General features: G+C 35.5%; 1 protein-coding gene across 1 annotated transcript in view; it reads right to left on the bottom strand.

Annotated features, from left to right (window-relative positions):
- ARHGAP15 (Rho GTPase activating protein 15) overlaps positions 1 to 21,461 on the bottom strand; it is a 620,330-nt gene that overhangs the window by 290,959 nt on the left and 307,910 nt on the right. Inside the window, exons 7-8 of the mRNA XM_043576628.1 lie at positions 18,578 to 18,676; positions 17,208 to 17,337 (exon numbers count right to left, since the gene is read on the bottom strand). Of these exons, the coding sequence (XP_043432563.1) occupies positions 17,208 to 17,337; positions 18,578 to 18,676 (229 nt within the window). The remainder of the gene's footprint in view (positions 1 to 17,207; positions 17,338 to 18,577; positions 18,677 to 21,461) is intronic.

Here is a 21,461-nt window from a genome sequence, read left to right as displayed (position 1 = left end):
AGTAGAAGACTGAGTGGAAAAAAGAACTTCAACTAATTCCCAACTTTCTTGACAAGCCCTTAAAATAGCAGTTTTATTTAGTATTTGAGCCTGAAGTCTAGGTATCAATTACTAACAAATAAGAGGCCTCAGGGCTTCTCAATGACAGTGATTACAAAGGAAGGCTTCTGGAACATTCTTTCCACCCAACTTTGAAAGGATCAATTTATTCCTTTTTTAGTTCATTCCATGTCAAAATGCTAATAAGTAATTTCTTTTCAGTTAAATTCCTGCAACTTCATTGAACTTTATAATTCCATATTCTAGTGCCAACATTGAACCCTCTCAATATGACTATCCAAGTTATGTAATTATACCAGTTAGCTGAGTTTTCTGCTCTCTTCTGAAGCAAGACAAACACACTAAAGCATGTGTTGAATCAGATTTGGCATGAGGAGTCTGTCTCTAGAAACAAAGAAATGGACCCTATCCTCATTATCTCTTTTATGATTGGATAAATTTGTTTTCACTAAGTAACCTAATCTGATATATTTAGGTCAATTGTAATCAAGACTTTTATAAATGGAAACAAAAGAGGACAAACATCTGACTCAGTTGAGGAAGATTACTGTCTTCTATAAGTCATTCAATATACTATTTGCTCTCCCTAAATCCCAAGGAATTTTTATAAATATGTTCATCTTCAAAGATTTCAATCATTTATCTCTAAAGTATCCTTTTCCAAATTAGGAGGACTCTTCAAAATAACATGGCAGAAAATAAAATACTTGTACTAATGTTATTATTAACACTTACTGAGTGCTCACATTGTGCTCACATGTGCTATAAACATCATATACGTGATCTAATTTATGCTTCCAAACAACTCTGGGAGGTAGGTACTATTATTATTGATATTTTCAAGATTATAAAACAGAATATAAGTGAGGTTAAGTGACAGGCTCAAAGTTTTTTGAGCTAGCAAGTAGCTGAAACCTTCACCCTCACTCTAGAACATAGGGTCTCACAGAACAATGGTTATGACTCCAAGCTGTGGTGTCAAAATGCTCGGTTTTGAACTCCCAATTCTGCCAATTCTTAGCTGTGAAACTTTGAGCACAATGATTAACCTGTCAATGCCTCATTTACCCAATAGACACAAAGAGGCTGATAATAATACCTCTGTACCTCATAGGGTTATTGACAGGGTTAAGTAAGAGAACATGCACGCTGCTTACAACACAGCCTGCAGCCTGGTAAGCACTGCGACAAAACACCATCTCTTTCTATGCCATGCTTCTGTGGCATGGGAGACACGAGAGCTTTGTTCTTACAATACTGTTCATAAATCTGGCCCCTAAGTAATGGCCCTTGAATGAGAATCAAATGATTATCTTCATGCCAAATATCTGTATAATGGGAAAGCTTATGTTTATTTCCACATCGTCCAAATATTTTCTTATAATGAACACTAGTCATTAATTAAGTTATAGGAAGGAACGATACAAGATTAGAAATCCACAGAACCTTTGTGAGAGGAGTACGTGCATCTCCTTTTTGGCTCTCCCTCCCACTCTCCCGTGATCAAATGAGCCCTATCATCTGAGTTTGCTAGGGCATTGAGAAAAGCCATCGTAAGGGGCCACAGTTGGGGATTTTTCCTACAAGGGTGCACCTCAGCACACAGAACGTTGCACATGCATCTTTTACATACTTATCCTTAAACTGTTTATCTGGCGCATCGACAGGCAGCTGGTGGAACAAATAGGAAATCCTAGGAAGCACATTCATTTTTAAAGTGTTAATGCGCCCAATCCAAGAGACAGTAATGTGCTTCCATCCGTTAAGATCCCCTTTAATGTTTCGGATTGGAAGGCCATAATCTAAATGAAATGCATTATCCAACCTGGAAGGTATTCCACATCCTAAATATTTAATTGATTTCTCCATCAGGGGAAGATGAGCCTACACAATAAGCAGATCCTATCTATATCTAAGTGTCCGATTAATAGTGCCTCTAATTTAGGGTAATTTAGGAGTTTACAACTTATAAAACGGCTATTTCTTCCACATTCCTCCCAAAGTACCAGGAGGATTGTGTCTGGATTAATTGCAAACAGCAGACAATCCTCTGTGTATAATGAAAACTCAGAGTCAGCATCATCCAGCCATGCACCTAGAATTTGAGATCTCATCTGAATATTTTTCACAAGGGGCTTCACATCCAAAGTAAATTGAAGTGGCAAAGGAGGAAAGTTCTAATTGTTGCATCTCCCTATTAAAAAAGTTTAACAAGTCAAGTTTATTCCTGCTGATTTTTACTTAGCTGGGTCTTAGCTAACTGAGTGAGGAAGATAAATCAAGCCACTTGCAGATTTTCCTAATGGTGCAAAGTTTGGCACCCTGAGGACTGTGGAAATGTCTATTGCTACACTTGTAAAGAAGAGAAGTGGAACAAGACTGTGGGTGGCTGGATCCATATGAGTGATTTATTACTCCCGAATCTACTTAGTCATTTCCGGATAAGCACTTAAGTGCCAAAGTTTATGGTCATTTTCTGTTGAAGAAAAGAACAGGGCACATTTTAACATAGAAAACAGATATACCATTTGGAGAAATCAGCATTTTTTTCTGAGTCTACCAACAAACTGTTAAATTGGAGTGCATACATGTAAAGGTGTCATTGAACTTCACCTAAATATGTTTACTTCTGATTTTATGGGGTCCTTTCAATTCTACTTGATTTTACAGGAAAAAATTGGCTCCTGTTAAATTTTATTTGGGGATTGGAGGTCTGAAACTAAATAAGTTAAAAATCTAGTGGCATATCGGGTATATCATTTGTTAATGTTAAATTTACCTTTTCTGTGGCAGCTTTTCTCTACATTCTTGAAGAGCCACTTTGTAGACAGCTTAATTTTTGTTCAAATACAAATTAAATCAATTTTCTGGGGAAAAATAATCAGGATAGCTCCTGTTCTCTACAACAAAGAAAATACATTTGTAGACATATTCTGGAAATTTAAATCCCTCAATGCTCTTTTGAGCAAGTCCAAGGAGATTTGAAGACTGACATTTTGTACTTTGCTATTCCCGAGAGGCATATGTATGATCATCTTTACTGAGGTTTGTTCCCATCCCTGCTGAATTAATATGCATTTTCGTTAACTAATCTTGAAACAACAGGAATAAAGTTTATCCAGGTCTTTTATACCTCAGAGAACAAAACAAATACTACAAATCTTTAGAGAGAAAGGATATACAAAAGGGCTTGAGGTGAATATTTCAAAGCAAATACTCTTTAAATGATGTGCAAATTATTTCAGCTCTTGAGCATGATTTATGAAAGGGGATTAGCCCACTGAAATAAGAACCAAGTTTAAACTGTTGGGTTTCAAAGTCAAAGATGAGAAGTGGTTACAAGAAAAGGAAAGAGAAAGGCGATCATAATTTAGAGGAGGGATTCATTTTAGTTTTTCTCCTTAACTGACTCACCTTAAATTGTCACCCATTGTTGTTCTTAACTGCAGTAGAAAATATTGCATTTTTCCTCAATTTTCTATAAACTTAAGCATGTAATAATTAAGAAATGATACTAGAATTTATATTTCAGCAATAAGGTCTCTCCTTGCTGTGTATTAAACATAATCACAAACTGTGTTAAACATAACTATTCAAGCTGGAAAGGATAGCTCCTAAGAACCTTGAGTCAGAGAACATTTTTTTCAATTCACAAGTCACATCTATAATAACACAACATAATACATTCTAGTATTCCAATATGCTCCTCAAGTAATAGTTAAAAGCTTCTTCTAAGACTTATGAAAATGATTGCTTTCATGTAATTGTAAAGATTATTAAGTGAGCTCACTCCTTATGATTCTATAATGACCCGCTGTTCTGGAAGGTAAAGGAAATTTTAATGATCCCACTCACATGTGATTAATGGCTAACACTTCTTGACTAAAATTCTGGATTTTGTTCAATAAAAATGAGTTAAGCAATAATTCTGTGGATTCTCAGCCAACCCCTTCTGTGGAATCAGTTATGCCCAGTTTAAAAAGAAAGTGTAGAACCTCAATAACAAACCCAGGTACTGACTAGGAAAAAAAAAAGAAGATTAATTATTCTTATTTAAGATGTCCTAGAGTAATAAAGCTAAATAGGTGAAGTGGATCCAGGCAGTACTAAAATTTTGAGGAAACTCTTTTAATCTGTTTCATTACTCTCCAATAATTTTTTAAGACTGAACATTTAGTGGCAAATATCTGAGGCAGATTCTTACGTAGAAAAGGATTATCATTTGCCCACCTCAGTTTTCATTTCTTAGAACAGATAGAGATGGGCATGAGGTAAAGATGCTTTTGTTGCAGAGACAGCCATTGTGAGCTCTTCCCAGAGAGTAAAATCTCATACTCCTAGAACGATGAATCAGACTTTATTTTGAATCTGTCCTTTAGTTTTCGATAACCAAATAGCCAGCCTACTTTTGTTTTCTTTGCAACGTTTCCTACCAATTTCACTAAGGTGCAGTTGGCAGGCCTTGATTATTTTGGCAGGCACAATAGGTAGGTTTACTGTAGGAGTGAAACAGCTGAGCCCTGGCTCATTCAGAATTATGACATCTAACTTGAAAGACCGATGGGAAGTTCATTTAAGTACCCAAGAACAACATAAAAATAAAAGGCATTCAAACAGTAAAATACTATTGTTCTTGCATTTGAAGAAGAGAAGTAACAAAAAGAAGGCTATAGATGAGACTATATGTTCCCAGGAAAAGAGTCAAATGGAAAAATAAAGAGTAAATAGCATTGTGGATGGACTTTGTACATCAGCATATCCAGGGAATTCATGGATTACATCCAGGGAATTGTTTGGAGCTTTGCTTTCTTGGCTGTTTGTTTTAGTGAGGGTAGTTTCTTCTTGGCTTCATTTTTGTTATTGTTGTTTTGCTTGGCTAGAGCTGTTGATTTAGTTCATGACTTAGGTGTGGCATGGACAGAAGTCACAAGGAAAGGGTAAGTATTGGTTCTGTCTCAGTCTGTAGTCACCATTTGAAAGGGGTTGATGAGATTAAATAAATATTCGCCATCTAAAATCATCATGGCCACTACGACAATCATAAGCAGGGTTATTTTACACAAAGATAGACTAGATAGCTCTTCTATATATGAGTAATTCTTGTCAAAGTTTCAAAGACCAGTCTCTGGTTCTGGACCCTCAAAAATGTACTTAGGGAAATTTTTTTTTTTTTTGGTCATATGGGTAGTGTGCTTCTTAAACTTTAATGTGCATATGAATCAACTGTTTAAATGCAGATTCTGTTCAGTAGGTTTCAGGTGGGGCTTATGATTCTGCATCTCCTAATAAGCTCCCAGACGGTGTTGTTGCTGCTGGTCCACAGACCATATTTTAAGTAGCAAACATCTAGTAGGATTCTGAAAGAATGAGATATTGGAAGCAAATTCTGTTGAACTTCTAGGCATCCTGATGTTTTTCAAAAACCACAGAAGTAGTGGGTCTTTGGAAACTGCCAAGAATCCTTCCAATACATGTCAAGAAAACCTATCAATATCCTCTCAGAAAATTCTGGAAGCTTTTCCCTTCTCCAGTCCCATTTGTTAGTTTCAGCCTGCATTGTGGCTTGACCCACTGTAACAGTTTCCTAATTTATCTCTTTATCTCTTATCTTTCCCTCTTTTTTGTGCTATCTTTCTCTTTGCCTTTCCCCACATTTCCACCAAAAATTACTACTTTGCATATCCGATCTGTTCATGTCTCCTGCCTTCAGAAAAGTCTGTCACTAAGCTCCCATTGCTTACAGTATAAAATCCAAATTTCCTAGAAGTTCATGCAAGACCTTCTGCCAGTGTTCCCTGTTCATTTCCAACCTAGTCTCCACTCATTGCTCTAACGTTTTGTGCTCTCTAGACTCACTAATCCATTGTGGTTCTCCGACATGTTGTACTCTGTAGTTCTTTCTTTCCTATCTGATATGTATCAATTTTATGCGTTCTCTGCCATTCCTCCCTTCTCAATCTAAGAAGTTTCACTACAGTATTAAACTCCATGTACCTTTTATTTCCCTTTATTGGCTGCCTTCCCTTCCCTAGCTCTCTTCCCCCCATCTCCTCCAGGGATCAATTTCCCAAACTATTACCTACAATAATGTCCTTGTCTCAAGAACTGCTTCTTGACAAACCAAACTCAAACACCTATCAAGAGGTCAGTGCTGGGGTGTCTGACTGGCTCAGTCAGTAAAGTGCCTGATGGGCTTAGGTCATGATCTCATGGTTCATGGTTTTGAGCCCCACATCCAGCTCTCAGCTGTCAGTGTAGAGCCCACTTCAGATATTCTGTCTCCCTCTGTCTCTGTCTCTGTCTCTCTCTCTTTCTCAAAAATAAATTAATTTAAAAAACAGTGGTCAGTGCCTCACATCTCAAACTTTCCCCTCCTTCTTATACATAAAGTTTGCAATTGGTTTCTTCTCTTCATCTTATTTACTCAGTCACTTATTCACTCACTCACTGAGACATTTAATACGGAGCATCACTATGTTTGAGATTCTGTTCTAGGTAATGGGGTGAGGAGGAGTAATCGTATGAAGGTCATGGCTATATCCTCAGGCACTTGCAGTCTAATGGAATGGAAAGTTCCTGGCTTCAGCAAATGGCTGAAGCCTTGCTCAGATAGAACTGCCTGTCTTAGATATCAAAATCCCTTAATTCAGATAGAGCAGACATGGTGGTCATCTAGGCATGCTTGCCAGCCTGTTGATGGAGTGTGTTTTGGTGAGACCAGACTTGTAGCATCTTTCAGTTTACTCCTTATAAGTAGCCCTACGCTCATGTGCTTTTGATATTTTTACTCTGGTCAAAAAAAGTCATCTCTTTATCAGCAGCTATGTTATCATATTTGGCTCAATTCTAATATGTGTGTATGTGTGTGTGTGTATATACTAAACAAAATATTTCCTTGCTTTGAAGTGAAATTACGTAACTCTCTGTCAAAATCCTTGTATTGCACCATTTTACCATTTTATATAAGAATGGAAAAGGCAACAGACACTTGGTGAAGTTTAATCTCTACAGAATACCATAACAGGCTTACACATTTGGGAATGGCAAAACTGAGCGTTTATTACACATAATACTCAAAACCCCTTAAGGAAACTAAGGTAAAAGTGTATATGATACCACGAATCAACAGAATGATGAAGATATTACAAGATTAAGCATTTGGTAAATTATGCATTTGTTTAATCTGAGTTTGCCAACTAAGTCAATGGCAAAGTGCATTCTTGCTGTATTCCTTTTTTTTTTTTTTAATTTTCTTTAATGTTTGTTTGTTTTTGAGAGAGAGACAGAATGTGAGTGGGAGAGGAATAGAGAGAGAGGGAGACACAGAATCTGAAGCAGGCTCCAGGCTCTGAGATGTCAGCACAGAGCCCGACGCAGGGCTTGAACCCACAAACCACGAGATCATGACCTGAGCCGAAGTCGGTCACTTACTGACTGAGCCACCCAGGCGCCCCAGCTTTCTTGCTATATTTCTAAAGAGAGGAACTGATGGATGGATAGTACATAAATTTTACTCAGAGTATACTCATTTGGAAATCATTGTACTAATATTTGTATCACAATATAGATCTACAAAATTCTTGGATGTATTTTAGATTCAGTATATATATTATTGTTAGATCTAATATATGTATTAGATCATATACAAATCATATACACATTTATATATCTGTACTCGTCTATATTTATGTAAAAAGCACCCATATATTTATCTGGAAAGTCATTTTCAGGAAATTTAAGAAACTTGTCCAAATCTTATAGGTAGTATACCCTAGAGGTAAGAATTGTATTCAAATTTTGTAACTATTAAACCCAAATTTCTGACACAACAGCCATACGACCTTTTGAAAAAGGTGCATGTAACACTTTCATAAACTTTTGTATTTAGCCAGATTTTTACAAATAAGCTGACCTTAAAGAAAATTTTTCTCAGAGACTTCTAAAATGATCAATAACCAAAAATTATACAAACTACTATTACTCTTTTCTTTTTTTTCTTTCTTTTTTTTTTTTTTTTTTTTTTAGAGAGAGGGAAGGGGATGGGAAGCAGGGAAGGGGACGAGGGAGAGGGAGAAAGAGAATTTTATTTTTATTTTTAACTTTTTTCTTTAAGTTTTTTAATTTATTTTGAGAGATAGAGCAAGTGGGGTAGGGGCAGAGAGAGACGGGAGAGAGAGAATCCCAAGCAGGCTCCACACTGTCAGCACAGAGCCCAGTGCGGGGCTCTGACTCACGAACTGTGAGATCATGACCTGAGCTGAAATCAAGAGTCGGATGCTTAACTGACTGAGCCACCCAGGCACCCTGGGAGAAAGACAATCTTAAGCAGATTTGATGTCCAGTGCGGGGCTCCATCCCACGACCCTGGAATCATGACCTGAGCCCAAACTAAGAGTCAGATGCTCAACCGACTGAGCCACCCCAAACTATTATTACTCTTCTTCTGGTACACTAAAAAGTTCCTCCTTTCTTCTTGCTTTCAATACAGCCTTGCAAATTCTAAGTCAGACCCCACAGAAGAGCCTAAAGAGTAAGTATGAATGAGAGTTGTTCTCTCAAATCAAATAGGAGGCTAGAAATGCATGATAGAAAGATATTGAGAGGACAGTAACTTTAAGCAAAGGGATTAAAATTTCTCCTTTCCCCTCTTGCAAGGTCTTCGTCATTATTATCTTTACTACAGAATAATGCACTTATTTGTACATGATTTTGTTAGGCCCAGTACATGTGACCTGCATAAAACATACCATTGCTTTGAGATTTGAAGTTCTAAGAGAAAACTGAGAGGGACATATAAATAGTGACCTTAAAATATGAAACCAGTGAAAGTAGTCAGGGTAGAGGAATAATCTATTATTGTTCCTAAACAAGTTTCAGAAATTTCACGATCATTTTTAACAGAAAAAGAGAAGTATGTTGATAATGGTTATTTAAATAGCCTCAGTCATCGATTAACTAATTTAACACTGTCGATTTTGAATACTCTCAAATGTCATCAAGCCACTCTGCTAGTTGCATATATAAAGGTAAATTAGAGTTCTTTTCAGAGTCAGGCAGTCTAGTGGGTAGACAAACAGACATTAGTAATTAGCTTACTATTGTAACACACTTTGGTAATCGCAATGATAGAGATATGGACTGAGTATTATAAGAAAACCAAGGAAGATCACCTAGTTTATCACAGAGATCTGGAAAGTTTTCTGGAGAAGGTTAAAGGATGTTAATTTAGCAAAGGAAGACCTTGACTCAAAGGTGAGAGTCACCTGGAGTAGTGTGCATCAGGGAGTCTAAGCACTGTTTCTCTGGAGCATAAATCATGGGTCAGTAGGTAGTGGGAAAAAAATGAAGAAGTGCTCTCAGGTCGTGAAGAGCTTTCTATTGGAACACTTTGACTTGAGCCATTTCAATGCAGTAATTTGATTAGAAAATGTTCTTAACCTTTGACTTCGATTTTGGAGGACATCATCTCTAATGGCACAATCCCAGTCCTTACATTTTCTATTTGGCCATTGCATCACCTATCTGGCTCTCTCTTTTTAGGTGAATTAATTTTGTATACAAAAAATATTTATTTATATTAGGGAAATTGAGTAGCAAGAGTACTTGGCCTCAGGTTCTATGTAAATAATCAAAGAAAGATGAATTAGCAGATTGATTTACCTTTCCCAAGCCATCTATGAGACAGTTCTTGAAGGAAGCTAATGTTATAGATAGCACTTTATTTAATTTGGATAAAAATGAATGGTATTTTTGGATACATCTCATACTTTTGGGTGAAAGCAATACCTGATTTTTCTTTCATGGATATGGGTTTTATGATGAGTAATAAGAGATAAACTTGTTTTTCAGGAAAATTTCAGGTTATATAGCTTTTTTTCCCCCTGAGCATACAATTAGGCATGTTTGGGACATCCAAATAAATGCATTAAGGGAATTACTTTCTTTTAGGATTTTGAAGAAAATTATCATTGCTCCTATACTCCAGAAACAAAAAGGAGTAGACCAAATAAATTCTGTATACAAAAAGAGGCGACTGTGTGCCTTCAAAAGAATGTTTTTGTCTGCGCAGGGATTCACTGTAAGAATGCACTGAATATCATGTTTAGCTAGGATACTTTAAACTTGATATAACAATAGTGAACAAATATATGTTTAACTTTACAAGGAAATGTTAATATATACTCATTCTGGAGTCATAGAATAAACAGAAACTTTCAGAGGAGATCAAAGAGCACTTTTTATATTGTTTACAATCACAGTAGTGTATTAATGCTAAGGAAATATTGCTGAAAAGTTAGACCAAAGAGCCCTTTGGATTTGGCCTATTATTGAAAGAAAGATGCCATTTGACCTAATGAAATCAGAAATTGATGAAATGCAGTTCATCTAAGGGGAAAAATGGTCACAGAGTAACTGCCAGGGTCGGGAAGAGATGGGGTGATCTAGTGCCTGAGTGCTGATAGGGTTAGATAGACTCTCAGAGTAGTTGATGTTATGAGATGCATGACAATGGATACCCACAGGTCAGAGGGCAAGATCAACCCCTTCCATGGGAAAGAAGAGATTAATCAGAATATTCTTTGCTCAGCTTATAACTAGGTCCTCTCTTATCAAATGATTCATGGAGAACTGAATGTTTTGAAGAAACTGTAATCTATGGGTCCCAGGAAAGCTGGGATTGCTGCTAGCCATCTTGCGAACATGTGTCAGAACAACTGTTGTAGTCACACAGTGCCTCAGTGAAGCCCTGCAACCTTTGTGAATAATACCATTGTGACAAAGTAATTTGGACCCCTGATTATCAAGTGTGTGTCTAATCTTTACTGTTTTCTTTCCCTCATAATGTTTAAATCCTCCAGCTTTGGCAACATAAATGTTCATTTAAAATTTTTCATTTTTGCTTTAGTAACAGAAATATTTTGAAATAAAGACCTCCCTTAGCCTGTGGAAAACAATTAAGAAAAGAATTGACACTCACTGTTCCTCTGATATTGTCTGTCTTACGGCTATAGTAAAACAAAATAATTTTTACTTTCACACTTTAGTTCAATCTCAGGTGGATATTGACTGAAACTGGTGCCAGGGTGGCAGTATTGATTCTAGGGAGAAAAACCAAGAATCAGATGATTGACCATCCTGCCCAAATCAAAAACCTTTGTCCCTCTGACAACACAATAACCCATAATATTCTACATAAATATGACTTTGTTGTTGTTTCCAGGTAAGAGATTTTTTTGTTTCTTCAGAGCGAGATATTTATTTGTGTAATTTTAATATTGTTTTCATTTTCTTAGCAGATGGCTTATTCATCTTATTATTTTCATGCATTGGCAAGATTAGGCTGTTTTATAAAAAAATACTTAAGAAGAAACTTTAAAATATGTATTTATATGGGTCTCCAGAACAGACTTCACAATATGTGTTTTAAACAATTGTTAATTACATATTTATCCAAGAAACTGGGATGACTTTTCCATTTGGGATAACAAACATCTTACAAATTTCTTTAATTACACAGGTACCAGAAAGGCCACAATGGTCACAACAAAAAATATATATGGCTTTTGGGAAAAAATAGGAAAACAATGAGCTATCAATGTTTTTATTTATTTATTTTTTTTAAGAGGTCATAATGTAACTTATATTCAGAAAATTTGATCTTTGGAAATTTTCAAGCCAGAATTAGAAAATATGTATATTCTTTTATTGACTTATGAACACGGGTAACGCTGTATGTGTGTGTATATGTGTGTGTGAATCATTTTTCGTTTGTGAAACTTTTCAAACATACAGAAAACAAGAGCACCATGATCACTCTGATAGATATCACCTAGATTCATCAACTATTAACATTTGGGACAATGACAGAGTTAATCTGTCATTACACACATTTCTTAGAAAGAACATGTACACTTGCTGAGGACTCACTTCCCTTCCCATGTTGCAAAATCTTCCCAGTCCTTCATTCTCTCTCTTTCCCACTATTTTTTCTGGCTTGGAAGTTCTACATTCCCTCCCTCCTTGACACCAGTGAGGATTTTCAGGGTCCAGGAGCCTCTTAGCCAAAACCATTTTGATAATTCTAATTGCTTTGGTGGAGTTGGTACAGGAGTAGAGGAGGAGAAAAAAGAGAAACCAGATGGAAAGCAATGCTACTGGAAAGTCTTAGCTCCTAGGGCCAGAGGTACAGCAAACTCAGAACAAGCTGTTCCCTAAAAACAACATTCTAAATGATTACATAAGGTTTAAGTGTGCTTTTGTGGCTAGTACGTGGTTTCCTTATGAAAATGTGTTGAGATCTAAGCAACCAGTTTACAATTGGATCTTGAGAACATAGTCTACTTACTGTTGTGGATGGCCAGTGTTATAATTATTTAGATTAGTACAAAAAATAACTGTCTTCTCTATCAGACTTGTTTTCACTTGGCATGATCATGATTACTTTGCAGACAAAATTTTAAACAAAGATATTATTAAAGGTTCACAAGTATTTTCATTTTCTACATTGTATGAATATTTCATTCCAAATTTTCCACTCCTAATTTTATTCCTGTAGCCTTGTACACACACCCCTACTATGCACATTACTAAGGGGCAATCGAGTTGGGAAATCGATATCTAAATACTTTTAGGATTTCACCCAGAAATTTATACATTTGTTTTTTATGAAAATTTAATCAAAAGACAGCTAAAAGAAAATTCATCTGCAAAATAGCAATAATTAATAATAATAATAATAATAATAATAATAAAAGACTCATTTTTTTCAGTTCTCTTACTTTTTAAAATGTTTATTTATTTTGGGAGACAGAAAGAGAGAGAGAGAGAGAGAGAGCACGTGAGCTGGAGAGGGACGGCGGGGGGGGGGGTGCGGTGGGAGAGAGAAACCCAAACAGGCTCTGCACTGTCAGCACAAATCCTGATGCGGAGCTTGAACCCACAAACTGTGAGATCATGACCTAAGCTGAAATTAAGAGTTTTAACTGATGCTTAACTGACTGAGCCACCCAGTCTTTCCTCAGTTCTTTTGCTTTTTGATTTTATTCTTCTAACTCATGTTCATTTTGGGGTGCATATTTATAATGCTAAAAGTGTCAATATTATATAAAAATTATTCAAGTTCTCCACACATGAATTTTATAGTTTAGTACTTGATTAGCATGAGGTATATTACTTCTAAGGCAAAACCCAAATACAAAACTTATATTAAAAAAATTGAAAGTGCAGATGAGTGAAGTCAAGAATTTTAGTTGTATACCTTTAGGTATATCTGTTAACAACAAAGAATGAATATATGAGTGAATGAATAAACTAAAGTTGTGTCTAAAGGAATAGTGAAATGGTTTGATGTTGAATCCTTTCCATCACCTGGAACTTCTTCATGAAGTTCTGGGCATAAAAGAATGAAGAGCATCTCTTGGCTCCCTTCTACTATTTCCTGGTGAGCTGCTCCCAAGGACACGCTGGCTGCCATTTTCACCGGGGGAGTCGCCAGGAGAAAGACCAGCTGCTCATATTTAGATTTTTGCAGCTATGAGTCCCATATCCAATTCTGTTTTTTTCCCCCCTATTTTCTCTATACTTGAGGAGAGGAGGAAGAGTATATATGTCCTGCTCCAGTCTTCCATTAGACACTACCCCCGGTTCATGCCCTATTTTGGTACCATCTGCTTTGGGGACACAGGATGATAATAAGAGTTCCTACTCATTGAATACCTGCTGTGGGCTAAGTATTTACATATCTACTTTCAGATAATCACACTATCCTGCAAAGATATACAATGGGTATTAGACCCATTTTTATAGACCTGCAAAGTAAAGCTCAGAAAATTAAGAAACCTCTCCAAGGTTATCTGATGCAGGATTTATATTTGAGCCTTTCCTCTGCCATCAGTGGAAGATGCTTCTCTTTCCTTGGAAAAATGTGCTAGCATTTTCTTTGATTGACTCTCCACTTCCATTAACAGTCCTCCCTGGAGAGCTGCTCTCCCACTCTCATCCAATGCTGGTGTCCTGAATTTCCCACAGTGATTTGGCCCTTACATTGAATTTTCTGGCTTCTTGTCTGTTCAACTCAACTGATATCTTAAAATATCTGATTATTCCTTAATAGTGTTGGCAGGTTAGAATCATATTTTTAAAAGGAAAGTATATTTAAGCACTTAACTTTCACAATTTGCTTATTGAGAGTACATAATTTTTCCCATGTTACACAGAGAAACTGGACAATGAAATGACCACCTGTTAGCTGCTAATGATGTTCACATGCCTTTAAAAAAGTAATTCTGGCTTTATCTGTCTACAATCTTGGCGACAAAACTCATGGGAACGTCAAGGGCACAGGAAGCCAAAGGCAGCAAACTGACAATAAAGTTTGTGCTTAGACTACTAATAAGGAAGGAGATACTGTGAATCTCTAATTCCACATAATTATTTAATCTCAACAGGGTAACATAAAACTGAATGCATGTTTTAAAAAACTGAGTTTGGGTGTTCAAATCTAGGACTTAGATCAGAGGGGTTTCACACAGTATATTTCTTACTTGAAAAAATATTTTAAAAAAACAGCAACTATAAAATATGCCAATCACTATTTCAAGTGCATAGTCTAATTTGATATTGTGTGGGTAAGTCAATCATTTTGCCTTTCAAATGAAAATCAATACATAAATAGTGAATGAACTTGATTTAAAATAATAGATGGATATTAACTGTATTCTACGTTGCAAAAATATATACTAGCCTTAAAAAGGGCTTACAACTATAAATATCCATCAAAATATAGAAGTGAAGCATTTTCTAAAATTAGGGCTAGCATTAAAAATTAAATGACCCTTTTATTTTAATAGTTAGATCAAACCCCAAAGACATCTGGGTTTAATTCTTTTGCTAATATGTTTTTGGGTCCCTATTAAGTTTGATGATTTCTATGGATCTCATTTTTAATGTAATATATCCATCCAAGTCCAAAGTTGATACAAACTAAATTTACCTTTTATTTGTTCACTTCACCATAGTATAATGGTTAAAAGCAGAGGCTCTAATATTAACCTGAATGGATTTGAACTTGTCTCTGTAACTTGTCTTTGTACAAACTGCCTTAATTCGCTGCACCTCAGTTTCCTCATCTATAAAATCGTGTTAGTAGTAGTACCTGATTTGCTAGGTTAGTGGGAGGACTAAGTGAGTAACATAGATATGAACTTAGAACAATTCCTGGTGAAAAGTAAGGGTTCAATATTTGCTACCTGTCATTATTTTTTAACTGCAAAGGGAAGAGTGAATAAGAGGTCACTAGAGAATTAGGTACATTTTTAAATGAGTAGAATAAATCATATGTTTCTTCCCTTGTCTCTAGGCAGGATTGAATTTAAGCCCCAAATAGACAAATAATTGTCTTTCTCAATCAAAAATAAATACTAAAGAGGAGTAGCTGGGATTTTATCTGTAGGAACTTTTTTTTCCCCTAAAACATTTCAAACATTGTGCTGAACACAGAATCTATTTGCCTCAATGTTTCTGAAACACCTTTACAAAACTTTATTTTCTCCCAAGCTTTAGGCTTTAGAAGCATGTAAGGGTATCCTCCAAATCTCTACTAATAATTGCCTCATACATCCTATTATATATACAACAAAACATTCATATAATTAACAGTAACATGCTCACATATTCACATGACATTAACATTCTCACAGTTGAATTCTAATTCTAAAATCTTACCTTAAATTTGATCCCATATTAAGTAAAGGGAAACAATGACCAGGAACTAAAGGGAAACATTCAAAATGAGATAACTCCAAACTGCCCCACGTTACGGAAAAATATTTTTAAATGGCAAATAACTTAATTTGCAAGCACCATACAGTTTAAGACATCAACATCGATCATTTTAAACTCCTACTTAACACAACTGGCTAGCTAAATATGTTTCTAGCAGTTGTTGTATTGTGGTATGAGTTTTTGAATAATGACTTAATTTTGAAACGGTGCTTCTACTCAAAGTTGTCATGCTATTTCTAGATTCTTAAGATCTAGAATAACTTAGCTCTGGAAGATATGCTATATACAAATGGCTTCTCTCTTCCTTGTCATATGCATGTGAGTGCATCTCTGTTTATATATACATACATATATATGTGTATATATATATATATATGTATGTGTGTGTATATATATATATATATATAGTCTTCCTGATGCACACAAATATATGCATATACACATAGAGTCATTTAGCATATGTACTCATGTTCATGTGTAGATATTTTGTTAAAAGCCCTTCTCTATCTATGGAATTCTCTTTAATTCAAAGAGGTAGTATGTAACTATACTGATCTTAGATCAGAGGGAGATGGCAGAAAAAATAGCGATTCAGAAGATCGAGGGTACCTAGGTAGCTGATCCAGGAAAAGTAGTATAATTTTTGAGAATTGGGGAAATTGGTTTTCTTTGATTTCGGAGACACCTGCTTTGATTTCAGAGATACCTTTCAGGAGGCCGAAACTCAAACCAACTGTGAGATATGTGTGACACCTTCTCATAATCCCCTTTTATTGAGGAGGAAACATGTTGGACAAGTTTGAGAGATCTACTCAAGTTCGCTATATGGTGAGATTGGACCTTTTTACTCCAAATTCATTTGTTTCAGAATATTAGAACTAGATATGACCCTGCAGAACATATAATTCACAACCCACATTTCTAAAACTTTTTGGTGGCCTGAAGGTGTGGAAAGTTGCATAGCCTGTTGGTTTAAGTTGAGCCAACTGTGGTGGTCACTCACACATTTTTTAATGTATGGAAATCAAATAGTCAGCATACCAAGGTTTAGAGATGCTTGACATTTCCCACTTTCAAAATCAATCACCAATCCGAATGCCCTGGCTATTACTCAGAGATTCAGAGGTTTGCTGTAAGCAGAGACCATGACCTTGGAACAATTATTTTCTCAAAAGGCATTACCAACAATGACGCTAGCAAAGCACCCAGACTGCCCTCCAGTGCATGATTCCCTGGCCAGGAAATGGCTGCGAATCTTCCATGAGTAGTATGAGTTTGGCTCAAATCTTATTTCAATGCATTTATATTTCATAAGCATTGCATTTAGACAAAGTTAAAATCAACAAGTAAAAAAAAATACTTACTTAAAGATTTTCTGTGCTCTGGTTTCTGTTCTTTTATATCATTATCGTAGTGACTTAGTAATTCAGTACTGGAGGATCTCTGGATTTTGAATAATTCCAGGTTTCTTGATGAACCACTTGGATCCTTTGGCTGGAAATAACAAACAATTAGACTTGAATAATTTCACAAGGAAGAAAGGATTCACCAAATAATTTACAGATCTATTTTGATGTTAGATTTAAAGGGAAGATTGAACTAAGATAATTACGTTGGGATAAGGCCATTAATCATAGTGCTTTATCTATCTATCTATCTATCTATCTATCTATCTATCTATCTATCAAACTAAGTGCTGTGCATCACCCCAAGTATTCCACATGTATTAACTCAATTAATCATCACAGTAATCCTATGAGGTAGGTATTATTATTACCCTTACTTTCCAGACAAGGAAACTGAAGCCAAAAGAGATAAGTAATTTGCCTAAGGCCACACAGCTAGTAAAGGATAGAACCAGGATTCAAACTCAGGCAGTTTGACTCCAGAGTCCACTCTTAATGACAACACACTCTGTCTGTGGGTGGGTGAATGTGGGTGTGGGCGCTCAAGGCATGCCTGGATAAGGGGATGATGATAATATTAACATATTGATGATGGAGAAAAGTCAATTTGTTATTTTTTTAAGTTTTAACCCCAAAATGAAATAAAGGATGACTGCAATTAAATAGCAATAAAACCACACAGAAAATGCTATATTTTCCTATTGTATACCTTATTAAAAGCTCTCAAGAATATTTCTTTCTAAGATTTTGCAAATATTAGTGTCCTAAAATTAGATGTTTGGTCTAGAATCAGTATAAAATGGTAGTTTTCAATAATCTGATTCTCTGAATGTATGATTTAGGGTAATTTCATGAAGTTTTAGATTCATAATTTTCATGAGAAGAACAATCTGGCTTAGCTGGAAGAACAATGAAAATCAGTACAAAGGATTATTATTTACTGGTGTTTGAACAGTGAGTATGAGCTTAAATACGTTGGTATTTATTTTCAAGAATATGTATTACAGACTGCATGAACTGAAAATATGAAAATTCAGTAGTCATTAAGTGCTTGTGTGCTTTTTACAGCCTCTAATAAATGAATATCCATGTTATTTGGGGGAAAAAAATGAATGCACTGTGTTTTTGAAAGAGAAATCAAATGACATTTAGCTCCACAATCATGTCTGTGGAAACGGTTTTTAGCGGACTCTATTTAAACTTAAAATAACTTAATATCTCTTGATCTGTAGGATCCATTGAAATGTGTGTGTGTTATATGCCTAAGCAGCACAATTTAAGTGACAACATTTTAATTAATAAAGGTAACAGCCAAAACAAATACATACCAATCTGTCAATTGCATTTTTGATAGCGTGGAACCAATCCAATATGATGAAGTCAATATCTGACTGTAGAAGGAACTCATTTCCTGATACTGTTGTGATCTGAAAAAAAAATCGACAGGTAAGCAAATCATATAAAATAGATCTCTTACATTAAAAAATGGATACACACACACACACACACATGCTGTTTAAAAAACACACTTCAATACACCAAAATATTTTCTTGTATTCCAGTAATTGTCTTTCTGGGAACTGGGAGATGGGGATCATTTTGAACTGCTCTCTATAAACTGTTTTTTCATGTCATAACAAATACATTATTGTTTTAATAATAGAACGATTAACTCAGAGTAGGACTAAAGCTGAATTACTCCAACTTAAGGAGAAGCAAGCCAGGAAGTTCAGAATAATGCAGACAGTATCCACTTAAGTCAGAACCTCAGAAAAATGCACCCGGGTGTGTCAGAATTCATTCTGCACTTTTGGCTCTTTCCTGTTTGTCTTTTTCAAATCTAATAGTATCTCTATATTTGATTTCCTTTTATGGAGGGCTGTAAAACAGATTATTTACCAAAGAGACTAATGTAGACTTTTCCAAAAGGTCATGCAAATGAATAACATTTGGCTATTTCTATTTTCCTATCATAAAGATCTATAGGAAAGTAATAAAGCACCAATTTCTCCACAAAAGGAGTATATTAGAATAAAACTTTATTTACATATTTGAACCTCTCATGGAGCGTATTTATCAAATGAACATCCCCATTCCAGACTCTCAGGGCGATTAAGCAGTTGGCAATATTTAACATGTAAGTATACGTTTTTCATTACAGTGAATTTTTTTCCTCCCCAGAATTGTGAGAGAAGAATGTGACCCTATAGAAACAGAGCAATGCTCTTGATTTCACACATAAAAGGCTACTTAGAGACGAATTTGATTAGAGTGGGTGTGGACACGCTTTTTGTATTAGGCCATCAATCTGAACTGCGAAGATTTTCCCTTTGTATTGACTTTTTGTTTCAACAGGAAGATGAACACTTCCTGACTACTGTCACACATCAAGCAAGGCTTCAGAGGTTTAAGAGGACTGACACTTCAAAATACTCAATCAGGAGCTAGTCACCTCTTCTCAGCCTCACTTGCTCTGAATAGGAGGTGAACATTGAAATGTGGCACAGGTTCAGAAAATCGCAAATCATGCTTCACGATGTCTCTATAATTCTATCATGAAAGTGACAATTATTACCCAAAATAGCTCACTCTGAAGGTCTCAATGATTCTTATGACAACATTTAATGACAATGGTCCTAGAGTTTTAAAGAAATCTTCGATTACACACATACGTATATATTCACTTGTCATTTATTTTTAGAAAAACTGTATAGAGACGCAACATCACTCAGTGTTGCAGTGCAACCATTCTTGATTGCGACGTTTCACAACTGTAAGGAGAGGACTATCCAAGTATATGCGATTATGAGAAGTGAAAGATTAGAAAATAAGAGGAATTTTATTTTCTAGAATTTGACAGACTACCAGGGCCACTCTTTTTTTTTTTTTTTAAGTGAAATGCATGTAAGACTTCAAAAGGCTCAGAATATCCCCTAAATAGTCCTCTGTTTTATGTATCTATTACAAGACAGCTAAGCTGATATTTGCCTAATTATCTGAACACCCAAGCAATGTTCTTCACTTACATAAAGCTCCAAATATTTACTTTATACAGTGTTGCCACAGAAATACTAATCTAAAAATATAAGGTCACTTGTGACTAACCCAAGAAAACTAGTAATGTCCTTGACCTCTACCTTCATTCTAATCTAACTTTAAATATTTTGATTATGAATGTAGTATATAACATCACAATTTGGTAACATACACAAAGAAATATGAATTAGCCCAAACACAACATGCAATCTAATATATTTTTTCTGCCATTATAAATAAACCATTATTAAAATTGTAAAAAGAAACATTTCAAAGTACAAGAAACAAACATAATTAGATTTACTATATTCTGAGGGTTTAGGAAAGAGCTAACACAGTTCAGTTTTCAGTCTAGTAAATTCAAACAGTGATAAAATGTAAGTACGTCGCCAGTACATTTGCATTTTTGGTGCATGCTATGCAATGCAAAGGGGATCTTTTACTGCCAACACAACCAAAAACAAAATGTATTTTAAAAGTTTCTTTATCCAAATATATTACTGCATTAATCGTACATACTCAGTGATTTATGAATTCATTTGAGGAAGCTGGATCAGAGAACTACACGAATGCAATTCATTCAAAATCTATCAGAAAGATACAGTTCACATTCTTTCCTCTGTCTTCCCACTAATCTTTCCAGTTACTAGGCAGTCTGGAGAAGTCTGCTACTGCTCTCTACAGTTTAAACGCATCCACTTCTTAATTACAGTCAGTAATTGACTTTGTTCTGCTCCATCCCAGCCATTCACAGGAAAGCATTTTCAAAGTCTTTGACTGCTCATGCCCATTTAATTCAGGTTTCTCAATCCACATTTTTCCATGACCTCTTTAAGGTTTTCTGATAAATGGTTTGCTGAATCATATTTTCAGTTTGAACAATTGAATTTTCAACACTCTTGGGGGGAAAAAACACATCAGTAAAGACTGTGAACTTCGACTAAACCTTTTGATTGAGCAATTCCTGATGGCAATGTAAAGTGATGTAAAACTAATAGCAGACATAAAAGATTTTAGATGAAGCCATGCTAATGCGTTTTTCTGTATCAAGTTTCGCCCAAGTGACAGATGTTGGTGTGAGGTGGGTGAAGAAAGAACCTACAGAAAACACAATGGGTTAAGGCAAGAGTGGCTGGTCTCCATTTTGCATTGAAGCCTACTTTGGACAAATGTCTC

This window comes from Prionailurus bengalensis, chromosome C1 (assembly GCF_016509475.1).
Source record: "Prionailurus bengalensis isolate Pbe53 chromosome C1, Fcat_Pben_1.1_paternal_pri, whole genome shotgun sequence".
In the NCBI taxonomy this organism is placed as follows: Eukaryota; Metazoa; Chordata; class Mammalia; order Carnivora; family Felidae; genus Prionailurus; species Prionailurus bengalensis.
Note: the sequence above shows the minus strand (reverse complement) of the source record. Positions and strands in the feature narration are given on the sequence as shown.